Consider the following 17,430-nt stretch of genomic DNA (forward strand, 5'->3'; position numbering starts at 1 on the left):
AGGCACCGTAGGGGTGAGGCTTGAGGCTAGAAACAGGAACCGCCCTCAAACCCACCCCCACCCCCACCGCCACACACACACACACACACACACACACACACACACACACACACGGCAGAGACAGAGAATGGGGGATGTTTTCCTCTCAAAAAACTGAATACCCCCCCCACACACACACACACGGCAGAGACAGAGAATGGGGGATGTTTTCCTCTCAAAAAACTGGCCCCAGAGGAGTTCTGTCACTTGTCAACATTTGGGAGTCTGCATGAAAAGGCTTCCACTGTCCTATAGCAAAGCCCAGTCAATGAGTGCCCTTCCCCTGCGCGTGCACACACACATACACACACACACAGATCTTCCACTCTGCTTCTTGGTGGCTCCCTATTAAATACTAACCAGAGAGCCAAGCACCAGCAGACATTTAAAGAAAGCCTCCAAAATAAAAGAGAGATTCCTCCCATATATTTCTCCCATGTATTAAAAAAAGAAAGCCTAAAAAATAAATAAATAAATAAAAATAAAAAAAGAAAGCCTACCAAGAAGTCTGGAAGAAACAGAGATACTAGGGAGCACAAGGAAAAAAAAATGTCTATAATTGGAAAATTATAGGGAAACTCAATCATATAGTGTGATAACATTTGTATTTTTCAAAAGAAAAGTATCTATGTCTATGTTTGTCCCTGCACTGACCATTCTGGAGGATTTACAAGACTGGAGACAGCAGCTGTGTGGAGTAGGGGTCTTGCGTGGCTCAGGACAAAGGTTGGCTGCACGTTCTTTTGTACCTTTTACATTTTGAATGTTACCAATTTCTTAGTTTACAATATAATGCTGAATTTTTAAAAGATAGATACAGAGATGTGAGAGGATCTTGCATTTTGGAAATTTTTTAAAAAGATAATCAACATCTATCTTTAAGGATATAGAATAGTAGAAAAAAATATATAACAAGAAAACTTATTTCCCCAAAAGAAGGAATACATGAACACTTCCAGAAAGTAAAACAAAAACACAAAGTGGGGGACATTCAAGAGGACTTCAGCTTTATGTCTAGTGTTCTAATATTTTTTTTTCATTTATTTTTATTAGTGTTCTAATATTTTCTTGAGGAGAATGGAGTCATATTATTTGTGTAATTAAGACTGAGTGTGGGTGGTAATCTATGTGAAGTTCCTCACAGGCAATAGGTACTTGGTAGTTTCCCTTCCCCCCAGGAACACAGGGATTGGCAGGCAGCCCCAAGTCTTCCAGATTGGAGGGCAAAGTCAGAGGTCACAAGGTGTGAGAAGCTGATAGTGAGAGTGGTGGGGCTGACCCCTTGTCCCCAATCCAGGCAGTGCTCCCTCAGGCATGCTGCTCCTACTCCGGATTAGAAGGCCTTTTCTGTACACGCTGTGTTGAGGGACACACAGTGTCTCTGAAATGAATTACTAGTTTGGTCAGGTTTGACTCATGTGGATGGAGCAAGTTCATGAGTCAGTGGGACAATGACCCAGCCTCCTTCAACCCCAACTTCAAAGTCAGTTGTTAGAAGAGGAAAAAGCCATAAAAGAAAACCTTTATTAAGCCTTTATTAAAGGTCTCCTCCACATCGCCTACATCAGAACCATTGGAAGTGCTTGTTAGAAGTGACCCTGGGCCTCCTCCCACTTCTTTTGAATGAGCCCTGGGAATGGGGCCTGGAGATTGATCTGGTGAATGTAGAAGCTAAGATCTCACTTAATACGAATATATTGATTTTTCTTTTGGTTCAGTGTGTCTCTATTTTGGGTCTCCATTCTACCTGCTTGCAGAAACCATTCTCTTAGTCATTTCCAGGTGAACTCAGTCTCCCCACCCCACTTCTTCTCCTGCTTCCACCACTGATCTAAATTTGGGGAGTTCCTTAGCACCACAGCATAGATGGGGTGAGTGGGGAGGGCTGCTCAATGAGAGTCCTCTCGGCCTGATAAATCGTCCTGGGTCCCCGCCTCTGTGGATCACATGTGCTCTCATTTCTATCCTGCTGCTGCTGTCCCCAGAATTCAACAGTAAGAGCAATGTGCCAGCTTTCCAAGCCACACCCCATGGCCTTGGCTCCCTCAGTGTATTTGAGTTCTCTCCCTTCCTTATCCCCTGAACTTGGCTGTCCAGGAATGAGAATGACCCCTAAACCTGTGTCTAACATCTTGTCTAGTCCTCCACTAGCTGCTCCCCTGCTAGCATAGGGTGCTGAGGCTGGGTGGGGGTGGGGAGTTCTGCTTGTTTATACCTCCTTTCAACCTCACCTGAGACCCAGAGGCTGTGGCTTCGGAACTTAAAAGCCTGAAATTTGTTATCTTTGTTCTCTGACTAGAAAGTAGAGTAGTCGTAGGGCCAAAGAGCGCAAACTATCCTCCCACAGCGTCATCTGAGACCATCAGGGGAGCTGCTCTTTTCTTCCTTTTCACAGAGGCTGAGCCACCCAGACATTCCGTGTCAGGGCCTGAGGACCAGGGAAGTGGCTGTACCAGGCACAGGGAGGGAGCTGAGAGCATCTTATCTTAGATCTGCTGAGTCCCCACACCCAACACACACTCCTGGTTCACTCACCTCCCCCAGACAGCTGGGAAATGACACCTCTGGTGACACAGCCAATCCCAAGCTTCTGCTGGGAGGGGGTGGGGTGCAGCTCCCGGGAGGTTGTCATACCCCGAGGCCCTGGGAAGCGTGGGTCGGGAAGGGGAGAAGCAAGCTACTGTTTGTCTCAGGAATGCAGTGAGCAACCTACCCCCGCTTTGGACTGAAGAGGAAAAAAAAAAACCTAAAATAGTTGCTTAAGTTTACTGCTATGCTTACTGCTCACTGCTTCTGCTTCTGTAAACTGGCCTGCTAATGGCTGCTCACCACCTCTGCTTCTGTGAACCAGCCTATTGTGTCAGCCAAACTGCTTAGGTGGGAAAGTCACTAGGACCGGGAAGCCCGCACTCTGGAGGCAACGCCTCTGAGCCCGCACAGGTGCTGAATAAACCCTGCTTTTGTTGTGCAAAAGCTTTTAATTTTCATTAGGTCCCATTTGTTTATTTTTGCTTTTATTTCCAATATTCTGGGAGGTGGGTCATAGAAGATCTTGCTGTGATTTATGTCGGAGAGTGTTTTGCCTATGTTCTCCTCTAGGAGTTTTATAGTTTCTGGTCTTACATTTAGATCTTTAATCCATTTTGAGTTTATTTTTGTGTATGGTGTTAGGAAGTGTTCTAGTTTCATTCTTTTACAAGTGGTTAACCAGTTTTCCCAGCACCACTTGTTAAAGAGATTGTCTTTTTTCCATTGTATATCCTTGCCTCCTTTGTCAAAGATAAGCTGTCCATAGGTTCGTGGATTTATCTCTGGGCTTTCTATTCTGTTCCATTGATCTATATTTCTGTCTTTGTGCCAGTACCATACTGTCTTGATGACTGTGGCTTTGTAGTAGAGTCTGAAGTCAGGCAGGTTGATTCCTCCAGTTCCATTCTTCTTTCTCAAGATTACTTTGGCTATTCGAGGTTTTTTGTATTTCCATACAAATTGTGAAATTATTTGTTCTAGTTCTGTGAAAAATACCGTTGGTAGCTTGGTAGCTTGGGGGAGAACGTGAGGGTGGGATGTTTTGAAAGAACAGCATGTATATTATCTATGGTGAAACGGACCACCAGCCCAGGTGGGATACAAGAGTCAGGTGCTCGGGCCTGGTGCACTGGGAGGACCCTGAGGAGTCGGGTGGGGAGGGAGGTGGGAGGGGGGATCGGGATGGGGAATACATGTAACTATATGGCTGATTCATGTCAATGTATGACAAAACCCACTGAAATGTTGTAAAGTGATTGGCCTCCAACTAATAAAATAATATTAAAAAAATAAAAAAAAAAAAAAAAAAAAAAAAAAACCCTGCTGCTCTGCATCTCCAAGTGTTGCTTGTCTTTTTCCGTTGCCGTGGTTTCTATAACATTTTCTGCTGCATTGGCTGGGAAACAACAACCGAGCTGGTCCCTTGTACCACCCTTGTCAGGGAACCAGAGGAATCACTGGCCCAGTGACAGACAGGTGCCCTCACACTGCAGATGGTGACTGCAGCCATGAAATTAAAAGATGCTTACTCCTTGGAAGAAAAACTATGACCAACCTAGACAGCATATTAAAAAGCAGAGACATTACTTTGCCAACAAAGGTCCATCTAGTCAAAGCTATGGTTTTTCCAGTAGTCATGTATGGATGTGAGAATTGGACCATAAAGAGAGCTGTGCAAAAAATTGATGCTTTTGAACTGTGGTGTTGGAGATTTGAGGGAGTCCTTTGGACAGCAAGAATCAGACCAGTCAATCCTAAAAGAAATCAGTTCGGAATATTCATTGAAAGGAATGATGCTGAAGCTGAAGCTCCAATACTTTGGCTACCTGATTCAAAGAACTGACTCACTGGAAAAGACCCTAATGCTGGGAAAGATTAAAGATAGGAGGAGAAGGGGATGACAGAAGATAAGATGGCTGGATGGCATCACCAACATGATGGACATGAGTTTGAGCAAGCTCCGGGAGTTGGTGATGGACAGGGAAGCCTGGTGTGCTGCAGTCCATGGGGTCGCAAAGAATCAGACATGACTGAGTGACTAAACTGACCCTCACCCAGGCTGCATCAGCCATGGTTCACGCCACTTCCCGCACAGACTTAGGAGAGCAGAGTGGGTTCCAGAACAGGACGTCAGACGGGTGAGTGCCCAAGGGACATCTGCCTGAGTCAAGCCCTCCATATGGCGGAAGAGGAGCCTGATTACCTCCCAGTGACCGGAGGGTCACTCAGAATAAGATTTGTTCCCTCGGGTGGTCTGTTAATCCTGGTGTGCAGTGGATGTATGCTTGTGTTGAATGAGAGCCCATGCTCCACCGTCTTTGGTGGAGCCTGGGTGAGTTTCAACCTGTGATTCTGCAGTGACCTCATACGGCTTAGGGCAGTGCCAGTCTCTGGGGATCTAAACCCTCCCTGTGAGGCTGGTCCAAGTCAGGGGCTTATACTGACCTGCTGCTAAGAGGAGCCTAGATCTCCACGAGGGGAGCGGCCAGGCAGACAAAAGTGAGTGTTTCCCTTTGTTCACTGTGGGGCACCGCCACAGGGTGGGAACTCTCACGTAATGGGCAGTTCAACCTCAAAACCTACTGTTTTAGAATGCATGATTAAAAATGTTAACAAAGGATTCTCTGGAGAATATGGTGTGAAACTAACCCCTGGAAAGCTGCACACTCATTGTACCCTAGAGTGGCCCTCCTTTGGTGTCGGATGGCCAACTGTCCGACACTGTGCCCACTGTCCGAGCAATATATAGAGTTGTGACCTAAGACCCTGGCCACTCAGACCAATTTCCATATATTGACCAATGGTTAGAAACCGCCCAGCTAAGGCCTCCCTGAGTTTGGTTCTGCATGACAAGGCAGGGGCAATGTAAGGTTCTTGTGGCTAAATCGGAAAAAAGGCTTCATGCCAGAAAAAGGAACTGCCTATCCTCCAGAGCAAGGCTGAAGACATGCCTCCAATGCCCCCACCTTACGTCCCTACAGCTCCCCTGCCTGGAGCAGCTGATCCACATTTAGCAAGACAGTTCATCGTCTTCCGTTTCACCTCCTCCTCCTGATGCTCCTGAAGCCCCGACGACCAGCCACCCCGGAGCCAGTGAGCAAACATCTCTGGTCGGCTCAAGGGGCAGCTGCCCCAACACTTCAAATGCCTCTAAGAGAGACCCAGAGACTGCAGCGTATTGCCCCCGATGGGACTCTACAAGAGAGGAGAACTGTCTTCTACCACCAACCGTTTTCCACGACTGATCTTCTCAACTGGAAGCATCATCATACCCCCCTCATACTCTGAAAAACCTCAGGTGCCGATGCATTTCCTAGAGTCCATTTTCCAGGCTCACTGCCCCACCTGGGTGGACTGTCGGCAGCTTCTCACCCTGTTCAATACTGAGGAGCACCAACGAGTCGTGACAGGGGCTCTAGAATGGCTCCAGGTCAATGCCCCAGGGGGTCAATTAGAGGTGGAGAACTGGGTATGGGAGGCCTTCCCAGAAGAAGAGCCCCATTGAGACCCCAACACCAAGGGAGGGAGAAAATCGGCTGGAAGGTATTGACAGGCCCTCCTACAGGAAGTAAGAGCCAGGGCTAAGAAGCCTACCAACACGGCCAAGATCACTGAGGTGCTGCAAAAAACCAGATGAAAGCCCAGCTGACTTCTACAAGAGATTGTGTGAGGCCTTCACCCCTTTTGATCCTGAAACCCCTGAGAACCAATGGATGATAAATGTGGCCTTTGTGGGACAGGCCCAATCAGACATCTGGAAGAAATTTCAGAAGTTAGAAGGGTTTACAGGAAAAAACGCCACAGAACTGCTAGAAATAGCTAACAAAGTTTGTTGATCATGACCAAACAGCATGGCAAGGAGCAGAAAAGAGGATGAAGCAAAAAGCTGCACTCTTGGCAGCTGCCCTGTCAAAGCCTACACCCCGGCGGGGCCACCTCATAAGTCAAGAGGCCCAGACCTGAGAAAGAGGAACTCCCTCAGCTGTGATCAGTGCACCTATTGCAAGGAGAAGGGACATTGGAAAAATGAGTGCCCCAGCTGTCCTGAGAAGAAAACCAGAGCAGCAGGCCTGCCGAGTCAATATCAACCCGAGCCACTCAGTGCTAATCTGATCAGGCTAGCTGGAGCAGAATCCGACTAGAGAGGACCAGGCTGTCTCCAACTGGGCCCCTGAGAACCTACGGTCAGAATTCAAGTAGGGGGGCCATCCAGTGGACTTTATGGTGGGTGCCCACACTGAACATTCAGTGGTCACTCAACAAGTAGCCCCCTTCTTGGGAAAGGAAACCACTATCATTTGGGCCACAGGCGCTCAGACCCACAGGCCCTTCTGTGGTTCTCGACGATGCCAATTAGGGGGCCATGAGGTAGTATTGGAATTCCTCTACCTACCTGACTGCCCTGTCCCCTTGATGGGAAGAGACCTGCTTGCCAAGATGGGGGCCCAAATTTCCTTCTCTGCCAAAGGGTCAGCTCAGCTAAAATTAACAGGACCACCCTCGTCTTTGATTATGACTCTTGCAGTATGGAGAGAAGAAGAACAGCACCTGTATTCCTCCCCTCCAGAAGAGAGGACCATTCCTCCTGAATTAGAGACTGAATACCCACTAACTAGTTTGGGCCGAGGAGAACCCCCCAGGCCTAACAAACATCACACCCCCATCCTGATTGATCTCAAAACTGGGAGCTCAGCCTGGAAAACTGCGACAGTACTTGACTCCCTGAGAGGCCCAACTGGGAACCCAGGCTCATTTAGACAGACTACCCAACACGGACTCCTGATAAAATGCCAGCCACCCTGGAACACCCCATTGCTGCCTGTAGGAAAGCCGGGGACACACGACTACCATCTGATTAAGGACCTAAGGGTTGCAAAAGAGGCAACACTTACTCTGCACCTGCCAGTGCCTAATCCATACACCCTACTAGGACTGATCCCCTCCACAGCTGAATGGTTTACCTGCTTGGACTTAAAAGATGCCTTCTTCCACCTCTGGGTCACACCTGTCAGCCAACCACTATTTGCCTTTGAATGGGAAAACCCACATACAGGAAACAAGGAACAGCTCACTTGGACAAGTCTTCCTCAGGGCTTCAAGAACTCCCCTACTCTCTTCAGTGGAGACTTGGCCGCCAACTTGGCTAAATTTCCTGGACAAGAGTTAAAAACTGTGCCCTGCTGCAATATGTCAATGACCTTCTGCTGGCCAGCACAACACAGGCTTAATGCCTAGAAGGAACAAAGGCCCTCCTCTCCCTGTTAATGGAAGCTGGGTACTGGGTATCAAAGAAAAAGGCATAAAGCTGTAAAAGACAAGTCAAATATCTAGGTTTTAGCATCATGCAGGGCCAGTGGATGCTGAGAACTGAAAGGAAGCAAGCAATTTGCCCCATCCTTACCCTACCACTTGCCAGGAGGTCCGTGAGTTCCTGGGAGTGGCAAGGTTCTGAAGGATATGGATCCCCAGATTTTCAGACGTGGCCAGACCCCTATATGAAGCTCTAAAGGGAGAAGAAAAGCACCCCCTTCAGTGGGGACCAAGCCAGGAGGCAGCGTTTCAAACAGTTAAGGCAAAACTTTCCGAGGCCCCAGCCCTAGGACTTCCCGATGTAACCAGAGAGTTCAACATCTTTGTTCATGAAAAGAACAGAATGGCCTTGGGAGTCCTAACCCAAGAATTCGGACATTGGTAAAAGCCGGTGGCCTACCTGTCTAAACAAACTGACTCATTCACGGCCAGATGGCCACCCTGCCTCTGAGCACTACCTGCCAATACCTTACTGGTGAGGGAAGCTGACAAGTTAACGCTGGGCAACACCTCAGTGTTAAGGTCCCACACTCAGTTGTAACCCTGTCAGATAACAGAGGCCATCATTGGCTCACACATGCACAGATCACTCAGTATCAAGGATTACTGTGTAAAAGTTCGCCAGTAAAACTGGAAGTTGTACAAACTCTAAACCTGGCTACCTTCCTACCAGATAAAGCAGGGTCCTCGGACCATAGCTGCTTAGAAATACTAGATGAAGTATTTTCTAGCAGACCAGACTTGACTGATAAACCACTCCAAAACCCAGATGTGCTCCTATATACTGATGGTAGCAGCTTCATGGAGACTGGGAAAAGGATGGCCAGGTATGCCATGGTGTCTGACTCTGAAGTGGTGGAGGTAGAAGCGCTTCCTCAAGGATGGTCAGAGCAGAGAGTGGAGTTGTGGATATTAATCAGGGCACTGAAACTCAGCCAAGACCAGCAAGTCAACATTTATACAGACTCACAGTATGCTTTCGCTACTCTACATTTTCACAGAACCTTATAAAAGGAAAGAGGACTCCTTACTGCAGAAGGAAAGGGGATTAAGAACCAAGATGAAATCTTGAAGCTCCTGGAGGTAATATGGGGACTGAAGGGAGAAGCAGTTGTCCACTGCAAAGGTCACCAGAAGAGGGGGCACTCAGTGGCTAAAGGGAATGCCATGCTGATGCAGTCACCAAGCAGGCTGCCTGAGGGCTGCCGCCAGACAAACCAAAAGTCCTCTTAGCCCTGGAAATATCAGTTGCCCCCAGGTACTCTCCCAAAGAGGAGAAATGGATAAAAACGGAAGGGGGAACCAAGGCCAAGACGGGATGGTGGATCACACAAGGCCACCAAGTCTATATTCCAGGGCAGCTACCCTACAAGCTGGTCCAACAACAACATGAACTGACGCATATGGGCAAGACTGCCTTAGAAACCTTGCTAGGCGGGTACTATCTCATCGCTTGCCTCCCCCACACTCTGCTCTTCTGTCTCCCACAATGTGTAACCTATTTACAATACAAAGCTCACCAGGGGCCTAGTAGGCCGGCAGGGACCTAACATTGATGACTATCCCCATTTGAAGATTTGGAAGTGGACTTCACTGAAATCACGCTGAGTCGAGGATTCAGATACCTTTTAGTTTTTATCTGCACCTTTTCGGGATGGGTGGAGGCCTTTCCTAACTGAACTGAAAAAGGAAGAGAAGTAACCAAGGCACTCCTGAGAGACATTGTCCCCAGATATGGAATGCCTCTGACCGTAGGGTTGGACAATGAACCAGCATTTGTAGCCAAGACAGTACAACGGCAAGGGCTTTGAAGACCCGGTGGAAGTTGCAGACTGTTTACTGGCCCCAGAGTTCAGGGAAAGTAGAACACATGAACTGAACTCTCAGACAAGCCCTAGCCAAACTATGTCAGATGAGCTTACCTTGAGTAGACACGTTAGCTGTGGCCCTCTTGAGGATGAGATGCTCAACCCAGGCAGGGCTAGGATTCTCACCATTTGAAATCCTGTATGGACTATGGCCCCTGCTAGTTAGCTTAAGGGGAGATGCCAGAGAACTGCGGGACTACATAAGCAGCTGCAAGAGTTAGGACACACCATCTCTCAAATATGTAAGTGAGTAATTGGTAGAATACCCATATCCTTAGGCATAACAGTACATCTCCACCAACCAGGGGACCAAGTATGGGTAAAGGACTGGAGAAAAGAGCCTTTAAAACCCATGTGGAGAGGGTCCTATTCTGTAATCTTAAGCACCCCTATTGCTCTCAAGGTGGCAGGAATAGATGCTTGGATCCATCACTCCAGAATCAAAACTGCAGGCCCAACCAATAGCCGAGGGAAGTGGGAAGCAGCCCTCAATCCGGAGGAACCCCTGCACCTGACCTTGCGAAGAAAGAAACAACGATCCCTAAGCCCTGCTCTGGCCACACTGGCAACTGGTCAGTCAAAGTTATGGCTGAAGCTTGAGGAACCGGCAAGACTGAGGAACAACAGATGTACTGGTTATTAATTGGACTGGGATTCCTCCTACTTATTTGAAATAGGACTCTACTCTGTGTCTCCCCTTGAGTGGACTATCATTCAAAAACTTTCCTTCTGCTTTGCCTCCCTCTTCATAGCTTTTATTTTTTGGAGTCTCCTCCTACTGTGATCAGCTTAAATATGAAAACAGCATATTTTTGCCTTATAGTTCTGTTAATTTGTAAAATCCCCTCCTCATCTGAGAGTCAGGATGACTGTTTTGAATGTATGGAATCTTTCTACAATGAGGAGAAACGGGTCCAATGATTTACTTACTATACATACCAACAGGCCACATGTTAATAGTTCAGCCTGTCCATGCACTAGGGAAGGGAAACATTACTGGAAGGGAATAATTAAAGCCCACAGTGTGAAAGACCTAATGTGCTATGGCATCCCAAGACAGATGGCCTGCTGGATTCGACAGACTCATTTTGGGATGTCAGATGGGGGCAGGAAACAGGACTAGGCTAGGAGGGAAGGAGTTAAAAAGGTGGTTCAATGGAAAGGCCTTAACAGACATAGCTAAAAATATCAGAAAGACTGCCCATGTCCCGGTTCAGAACTGGAAGGGATGGGACATAAACGGCCTCTTCGGAGGATGGTTCTCTTGGCTAGGAGAAATTAAGACAATAATCAGGGTAGTCATGGTCATGCTCGCTGGATGCGAGCTTATTCCTTGTCTCATGCCCCTCCTAGTCAGTACTGTAAAAAGTTTCATAGAGACAGGTGTTGAAAGAAAGACGACCACTACATATAAGAGGATACCAGCAGTGAGCAGATGATGATACTCTCTGAGGCTGCAGATGCACCCTGAGTATCAAGAGGGAGGAATGAAGAAGAAAAAAAAAAAAAAAGAAACTAAAATAGTTGCTTAAATTTACTGCCATGCTCACTGCTCACCGCTTCTGCTTTGGTAAACTGGCCTGCTTATTGCTGCTCACCACCTCTGCTTCTGTGAACTGGCCTGCTTACTGTGTCAGCCAAACTGCTTAGGCGGGAAAGTCAGTAGGACCCAAAAGCCCGCGCCATATAAAAGACACCCAGAACGAAGCCCAGGTGCTCAGCCTCTGGAGGCGACTCCACTGTGCCTGCACCAGTGCTGAATAAACCCTGCTGTTCTGCATCTCTGAGTTTTGCTTGTCTCTTTCTGTCGCCACGGTTTCTATAACAGGGCCACTGGGCCTCATTCTTCACTCTTAAGGCTTGTCACAACCCACTGGACAGGCAGCTCATTTATACCCATCCTCTCCTTCCTGAGGGGCCACTCCTGCTGGAAGGAGCACGGTGGGTGGGTGGGAGCTGCCCAGCCGGTTTAGAGGACCTAAACAGAGACCAGGTGTGGAACAGGCTGTGGATAATTCCCTACCGCGTCTTACATCCAGCCATTTAACAAATATAGGTAAAGACTCAACACACCTAATACATTTTGGGTCTACAGGTAGGACAGGAGCTGTTTATGTCACACCCATGAGGTTAATCCGTAGGTAAAGTAGTACCAAGTCCCTGGGTACCACAGGTGCCGCCCTTGCCCACTTACTCTCCTTCCCGCTAAAGAAAAGCCGAAAAACAAAAACAAAATAAAATGCATAAGTCTTGTCCTGTAGCCCTGTGCCTGGGATCAGAGGTTGAGTTCTCTTCCAGCTGCCAGGGTAGCTACTCAACTCTGGGTCAGAGCTAGGTTTCAGCCAGTCTGCAGCCACCACAAGAAGCAGCCCCACAGGGCAGCCTCCTGTCCTCCTCCCGGGTTCCCAAGCTTGCCCCACCTCAGTCAGGCCTTGCCTGCCAAGGAACCCTGGTCTGAACCTCAGTTGCGAGGAGGGGGTTGCTATCACGGTTCCCAGACTTCCTTCTGGATATCCACTCACAAGGCAGAGGGTTGAGGAGCAGTTCCCACCACTCCCAGGATCCCAGCTATTCACACTACCTCCAACCTGCACTTGCCCCTTCTGATTTCCCACCCCCCTGCCCCTTCCAAATGCTCAAGGCTGCTCAATCCGCACTGGGATGTGGGGGCAGGCTGGGACCTGGGGCTGCGTGGGGTACGGACAGGTTGAGGGCTTTCACCGAGGAGGAGGATGTGTTTGGGGCTGAAGGGCGCCTTAAGGGCCAGGCGGCCGGAGGCGGGGAGCAGGGGAGCGGCGAGGACGACGGGGAGGGCTGGGGTCAGACCCGGTGGGCTCGTGGTGGATATAGGGAGCCCACCCACCAGGCTCAGGGTTCGCAGGCCGCGAGAGAGAGGCTAGAGCCCTGCGGCGCCGGACCCGCCACCTGGCAGGCCGCGATCCCCGCCCTCGGCGCCCCGCCCCCGCGGCCGGGCGGCCGACTAGTGGCCCGCCGCGCCCCGCCCCCGCCCGCAGTGCCCGGATGTGGGTGACGTGCGGCCGCCATCTTCCCGTCCCGGGCAGCCAGCGCCAGTCGGAGCCAGCTCGCGCCGCCGCCGCCGCCGCCGCCATCACTGCCGCTGCCAAGTCCTCCGCCCGCTGCCCCCGCCATGTGAGTCGGCGCTCGCACCTGCACCGGGTGGCCGGCGCTGGCCGCCGCCCTTAGGCCCGGGCCTGGGGAGGGCCCAGGGTTCGACTCGCGTCCCCCACGCGCCCCGCGTCCCGAGACCAGGCCGGCGCCCGTGACTGCGCGCGGGCATCAGGAGAGCCCCGCGGTCCGGGCTGGCCGCGCGGAGGCTGGCCGCGGGAGGGAGCGGACCCCCAGTCTGTCCGCTCCGCGTCTGTCATCGCTGCCGGGTCCACCCCGGACCGTGTCTTGTGAGGTCGCCCTCATTGGACAGGCGAGGAAACTGAGGCCCGAGGGGGAGGGGGCCTCCCTCAAGGTCACGCAGCAGCTCGCCCGCGGGGCCGGACGGAGGCCAGGGCTCGCATCGTGTGGTTTTCTTCCCGGCAAGAAGGAAGGGAGGGACGGATGGAGGGACAGGCGGATGGGCGGAGCCCTGGCTGCGGGGCCAAGGGCTGCAGGCCTTGGGTCTTAATCCGTCCCTGCCCCTCAGGTCGGCTACCGCTGCCACCGCCCCCCCTGCCGCCCCGGCTGGGGAGGGAGGCCCTCCTGCGCCCCCTCCAAACCTCACTAGTAACAGGAGACTGCAGCAGACCCAGGCCCAGGTGGATGAGGTGAGTGGGGTTGGTGTCAGAAACAGTGGGAAGGACCTTGAGGGTTGACAAACCGGTACGGGGGTCCATCTTGGGTTGGGGGGTGATGGCAGTTCATGTTTGGATACGAAAATATACCATGGCCCGTCCTTGTCAGCATGCAAGCACGGGAGGGCCCGTGGGGATGTTGGTCTGGCTAACCTGGGGTGTTTCACCCTGGGTGGGTGCTCTGGTGAACGGCAGGCTGCTTGAGGCTCGGTAAATAGAGGGTGCTGCTGTGACATACGAGCGGCCTGGCTACCACATGCCCCTGCTGTGTGCTCCTTGCATATCTCTGGTGTGTTAGGCATGTTCTGTATATGTCCTTGGCATGTTAACCATGCCACATGGGGGTCCCTGTTCCCTGTGTGAGCTCATGGTGGGTGGAGGAGTGTCCTTTGAGATGGGCCTTGGCACACACCCCCGTGCCTTGTGGGCCTTCCCCCAGGTGGTGGACATCATGAGGGTGAACGTAGACAAGGTCTTGGAGCGGGACCAGAAGCTGTCGGAGCTGGACGACCGTGCCGACGCCCTCCAGGCGGGGGCCTCCCAGTTTGAAACCAGTGCAGCCAAGCTCAAGCGCAAATACTGGTGGAAAAACCTCAAGGTAAGGGTGGAGGCAGGCGGGAGGACAGGGAAGAGGAGGGGTGGGTGAATGGGAGTATCCTCGAGGGTCTGTCTCACTGACCCTCCTTCTCACCCCCAGATGATGATCATCCTGGGAGTGATTTGCGCCATCATCCTTATTATCATCATCGGTGAGTACGGTGGGAGTGGCTAGGGCCCTTTCTTGGAGAGGGTTCCCCTGCGGTTTCTGGGTTTTGAAGGTTATTAACCTAGATTTTAGTATTCAGCAAAAAGCATATGTGGTTGCCAATAGCAGTTCTGATTCATTTAGAGCCCCAAACCTTAAAGTTGTTTAGCTTGCACTTTGCCTGCTTCTGGGCAATTTCTGTTAAGATTTTCAGAAACAGGAAAGCTGGTGGATCCCCAAGGCTCCCTTGAGGCCCTGTTGGGCCTAAGAGCATAATAGACTGGGAACCTGGAATTGGGGAGTGGGAGAGCCGCAGAGACCAAGGGGCTTGAGAAACAGCTGGGAAGCAAACCACCCCATTGTTTGAGAGCTGTGGTCTCAGAGGATTAGGGGTCTGTGGCTCCAAGGCCATTCGATGGAGTTGAGAAGACCTTGGAACCCATCTGTGTAGCCTCCTTGCTTTACAGATGAAGAACCTGAGTCCAAGAGGGGAAGGGATGTCACATAGCTGGGAGGTGGGGAAGGTGGGAGCAGGGCTGGGCTGACACACTGCTTTCTCTCTTTCTCTTCCTCCATTCTCCCTCTTCTTCCTTCTCTTTCCCTCTCCACAGTTTACTTCAGCTCTTAAACCCCTGAGGAGCCTGCCCTGCCCAGAGAAGGGCCTCTCTCCCCAATCCCCAGCTGCTCCTCCACCTCTCAGCCATATCTTCCAGCCCCACCTCCCCTGGATCCATGTGTGTGTGTCGTGTGTGTGCCCCCTTGTAAATAGCCAGCTGTTATTTATACATATATAATATTATATATATTTGGTCTGTTTGTAGTTTTATTACTAGAAGATTTTTTCCAGTTGTCCTTAACACCCCTTCCTGAGGTTCCCATCACCTCCTTTTTTCCTCTTTTCCCTCCTTCCCTTTCCCTCTCTTCCTGACCAACCCCAAGTCCCCTTCATTTGCATCTGCTATGCAATAGTCCCTCTTCCTCTCCTTCCCTTGGATTTAGCTGCTCCTTCCTCCCACCCTGGTCTTCCCCATACCTCTACCCCCACCTCCCCATACAAAAAAGACAAAAAGCAACTGTCCAGGCTTCCCTAGGTGCATTTTCTTTGCATCATTGGGAGGCTCTGAGACTGGTCCCTCTTGGTCCTAAGAATCCCATGGTCTTCTGGGAGCTTCCAGCATGTTAATTAGCATCCATTTGCCTACTGACATCCCTTTTGGTTTTCTTTCCTTCCTATCACTTTTCTGTTCAGTCTTTCAACCTGTGTTTCTTTTTTACTGAGGATTTAGTCCCTGTTGGTCCTTGTATCACACTTTCATTTGCATGACATTACTTGCAGGTGGTGGGGAGCCTGGGCTTTTGGGGAGCCAGGCTGTTCTGGCCCCCAGAATCACCCCCTCCAGCCCCTCTAGTCCAGTTTGCCTCCCCATCCTGATTTTCCAAACCTCTTGTCCCTCCTTTCCCTCCCCCCAGCTGGTGTGTAAGTGTATTGGAGTTCAGTGTGTTATGATGGACCAATAATTCTGCCACTTGGAGTCTCTCCCCACATTCCTGCTCCCCAGTTTTCATGTGGGGCACTCAGTTGACATTCCCATGGGGTCTCCCTCCCTCCTGTCTGCCTGATCTGCCTCCTCCTCCTCCCACCAGGAGAGTTGGGGGTTGGCCACAATCCGATCTGTTTTGGGAGAGGTGGCTACAGTGTGTGTGGGGGGTCATCACTGCCTTGGGGAGGATGGGGCAGGGCATCATCCCCCCAAATCCTGCCTGAAATCTCTGGCCCCACCCCTGCTGGGGGGTGGATTGAAAACCCTCCCTCATATGGGGGGGGTGTTAACCCCATCACTGCCCAGCTCCTCTGACTGCCCCCCTGAATTTAGGGCGGGGGTACTAGTCACTGCCAATAAGCGTATGGGACTTGCTGGAAGATGGGGATTCTTGCCCCTCTCCAGGGCTGTCAAGCCCAGAGAGAGCTGTCTCCCCCCTTAGGTGAAGTGATAAAGGAACGGTCTGATACCTTTTTAAATGGCACAATTTTAGGGGTCTAAGGGTGAATTCCCTTAACCTGCCACTGGAGGGGACCCCCAAACTCTTTCTTCTCCCCACACTTGAGGTTTTTGTGTGGAGGGGGAGCAGGGAGATCTAAGCTGTGGTGTGAAAGGGTAGGGAGAGATGCTGGGGGTGGGGGTGCTGTGTTCTAGACCCCCCCATATTATCCCAGTATCCCCTGCCCCCCTTCCCTCACCCCATGCCCCCAATTCTGTGGCGCATCCAGATTGTGAAAATGTACAATAAATGTGTAATGAGTAACCAGGTGGTGGTCTAAGATCTTTTCTTAACCAGTGGGAAGCATATTGGATCTGCAGGTATAACTGGAATGTTGAGATGATACATCCGGAAGAGACAGCTTTGCCGAGGGGCCTGACCTTGGGCAGGGCAGGGCAAAGGCAAAGTATGATTCTCAAAGTGGCCACGAGGGGGCACAAGGAGTTGGTAATGGAAAATGTTCCAGATCCCAGTGTCAGCATGGTGAACCCTGACACTGGAAACCTGGAAGCATGGCTTCCCAGCTTGCCCTGCTCTCCCTTCCCTGAGGGCATACGCCATTGTTCACTGGATTCCTTTCTACTCCTTGAAATCTCAGATGCTTTCAGTCTCTCCCGTGGTCATTTATTCCTAGGCCTGAAGTAGATGGGCAACCATGAAATTTCTCTCCCTCATTCTGACTAGCACAGTGCCAGCACCCAGAAGGAATTAAATACTGAACAAAGCCGCTCAGGGAGACCCAGGCGAGTGTGTTATGGAGCTGACCAGATGGCCTGCTACCCCTGCACTCTTGTGGCTAGACGGCCTGCTGCTCCAGTGCTCTGTTGTGGGACTGGTGACCCTAGACACTATACTGAACGCCTTTAACTTCCAGCTGGGTAACACTCATGGCGTGGCACCCTAGCGTCCCTGCCCACAGGCACTTTAATAGTGCGTGGAGAGTGCTCGGTAAGTTCTGGAGGGCCCACTTTTCTGGGCTGCAGCATGAGGATTCAACAGCACAGGAAACCTAGTGTTTCCCAAACTTCGGGACTCTTAAGAACTACCAGGAACGCATTTTGAAATAGATTTTCAAACTCCTTTCCCGGAGATTGAT

At 50.8% G+C, this 17,430-nt stretch overlaps 1 protein-coding gene across 2 annotated transcripts; it reads left to right on the forward strand.

Moving 5' to 3' along the window:
- Positions 1-12,762: 12,762 nt before the first annotated feature.
- Positions 12,763-15,099, forward strand: VAMP2 (vesicle associated membrane protein 2). Of its 2 annotated transcripts, XM_065910345.1 has the most exons (5): positions 12,763-12,896; positions 13,402-13,522; positions 13,989-14,147; positions 14,247-14,298; positions 14,906-15,099. In XM_065910345.1, coding segments are annotated over exons 1-5 (351 nt in total). In that variant the 5' UTR covers positions 12,763-12,894; the 3' UTR covers positions 14,923-15,099. The 2 variants fall into 2 exon arrangements, with proteins under 2 accessions (XP_065766417.1, XP_065766416.1); XM_065910344.1 differs by lacking the exon at positions 14,906-15,099 and having other exon boundaries at positions 14,247-14,898.
- The last annotated feature ends 2,331 nt before the right edge of the window (positions 15,100-17,430 follow it).

Source organism: Muntiacus reevesi, chromosome 18, assembly GCF_963930625.1.
Source record: "Muntiacus reevesi chromosome 18, mMunRee1.1, whole genome shotgun sequence".
NCBI classification, from domain to species: domain Eukaryota; kingdom Metazoa; phylum Chordata; class Mammalia; order Artiodactyla; family Cervidae; genus Muntiacus; species Muntiacus reevesi.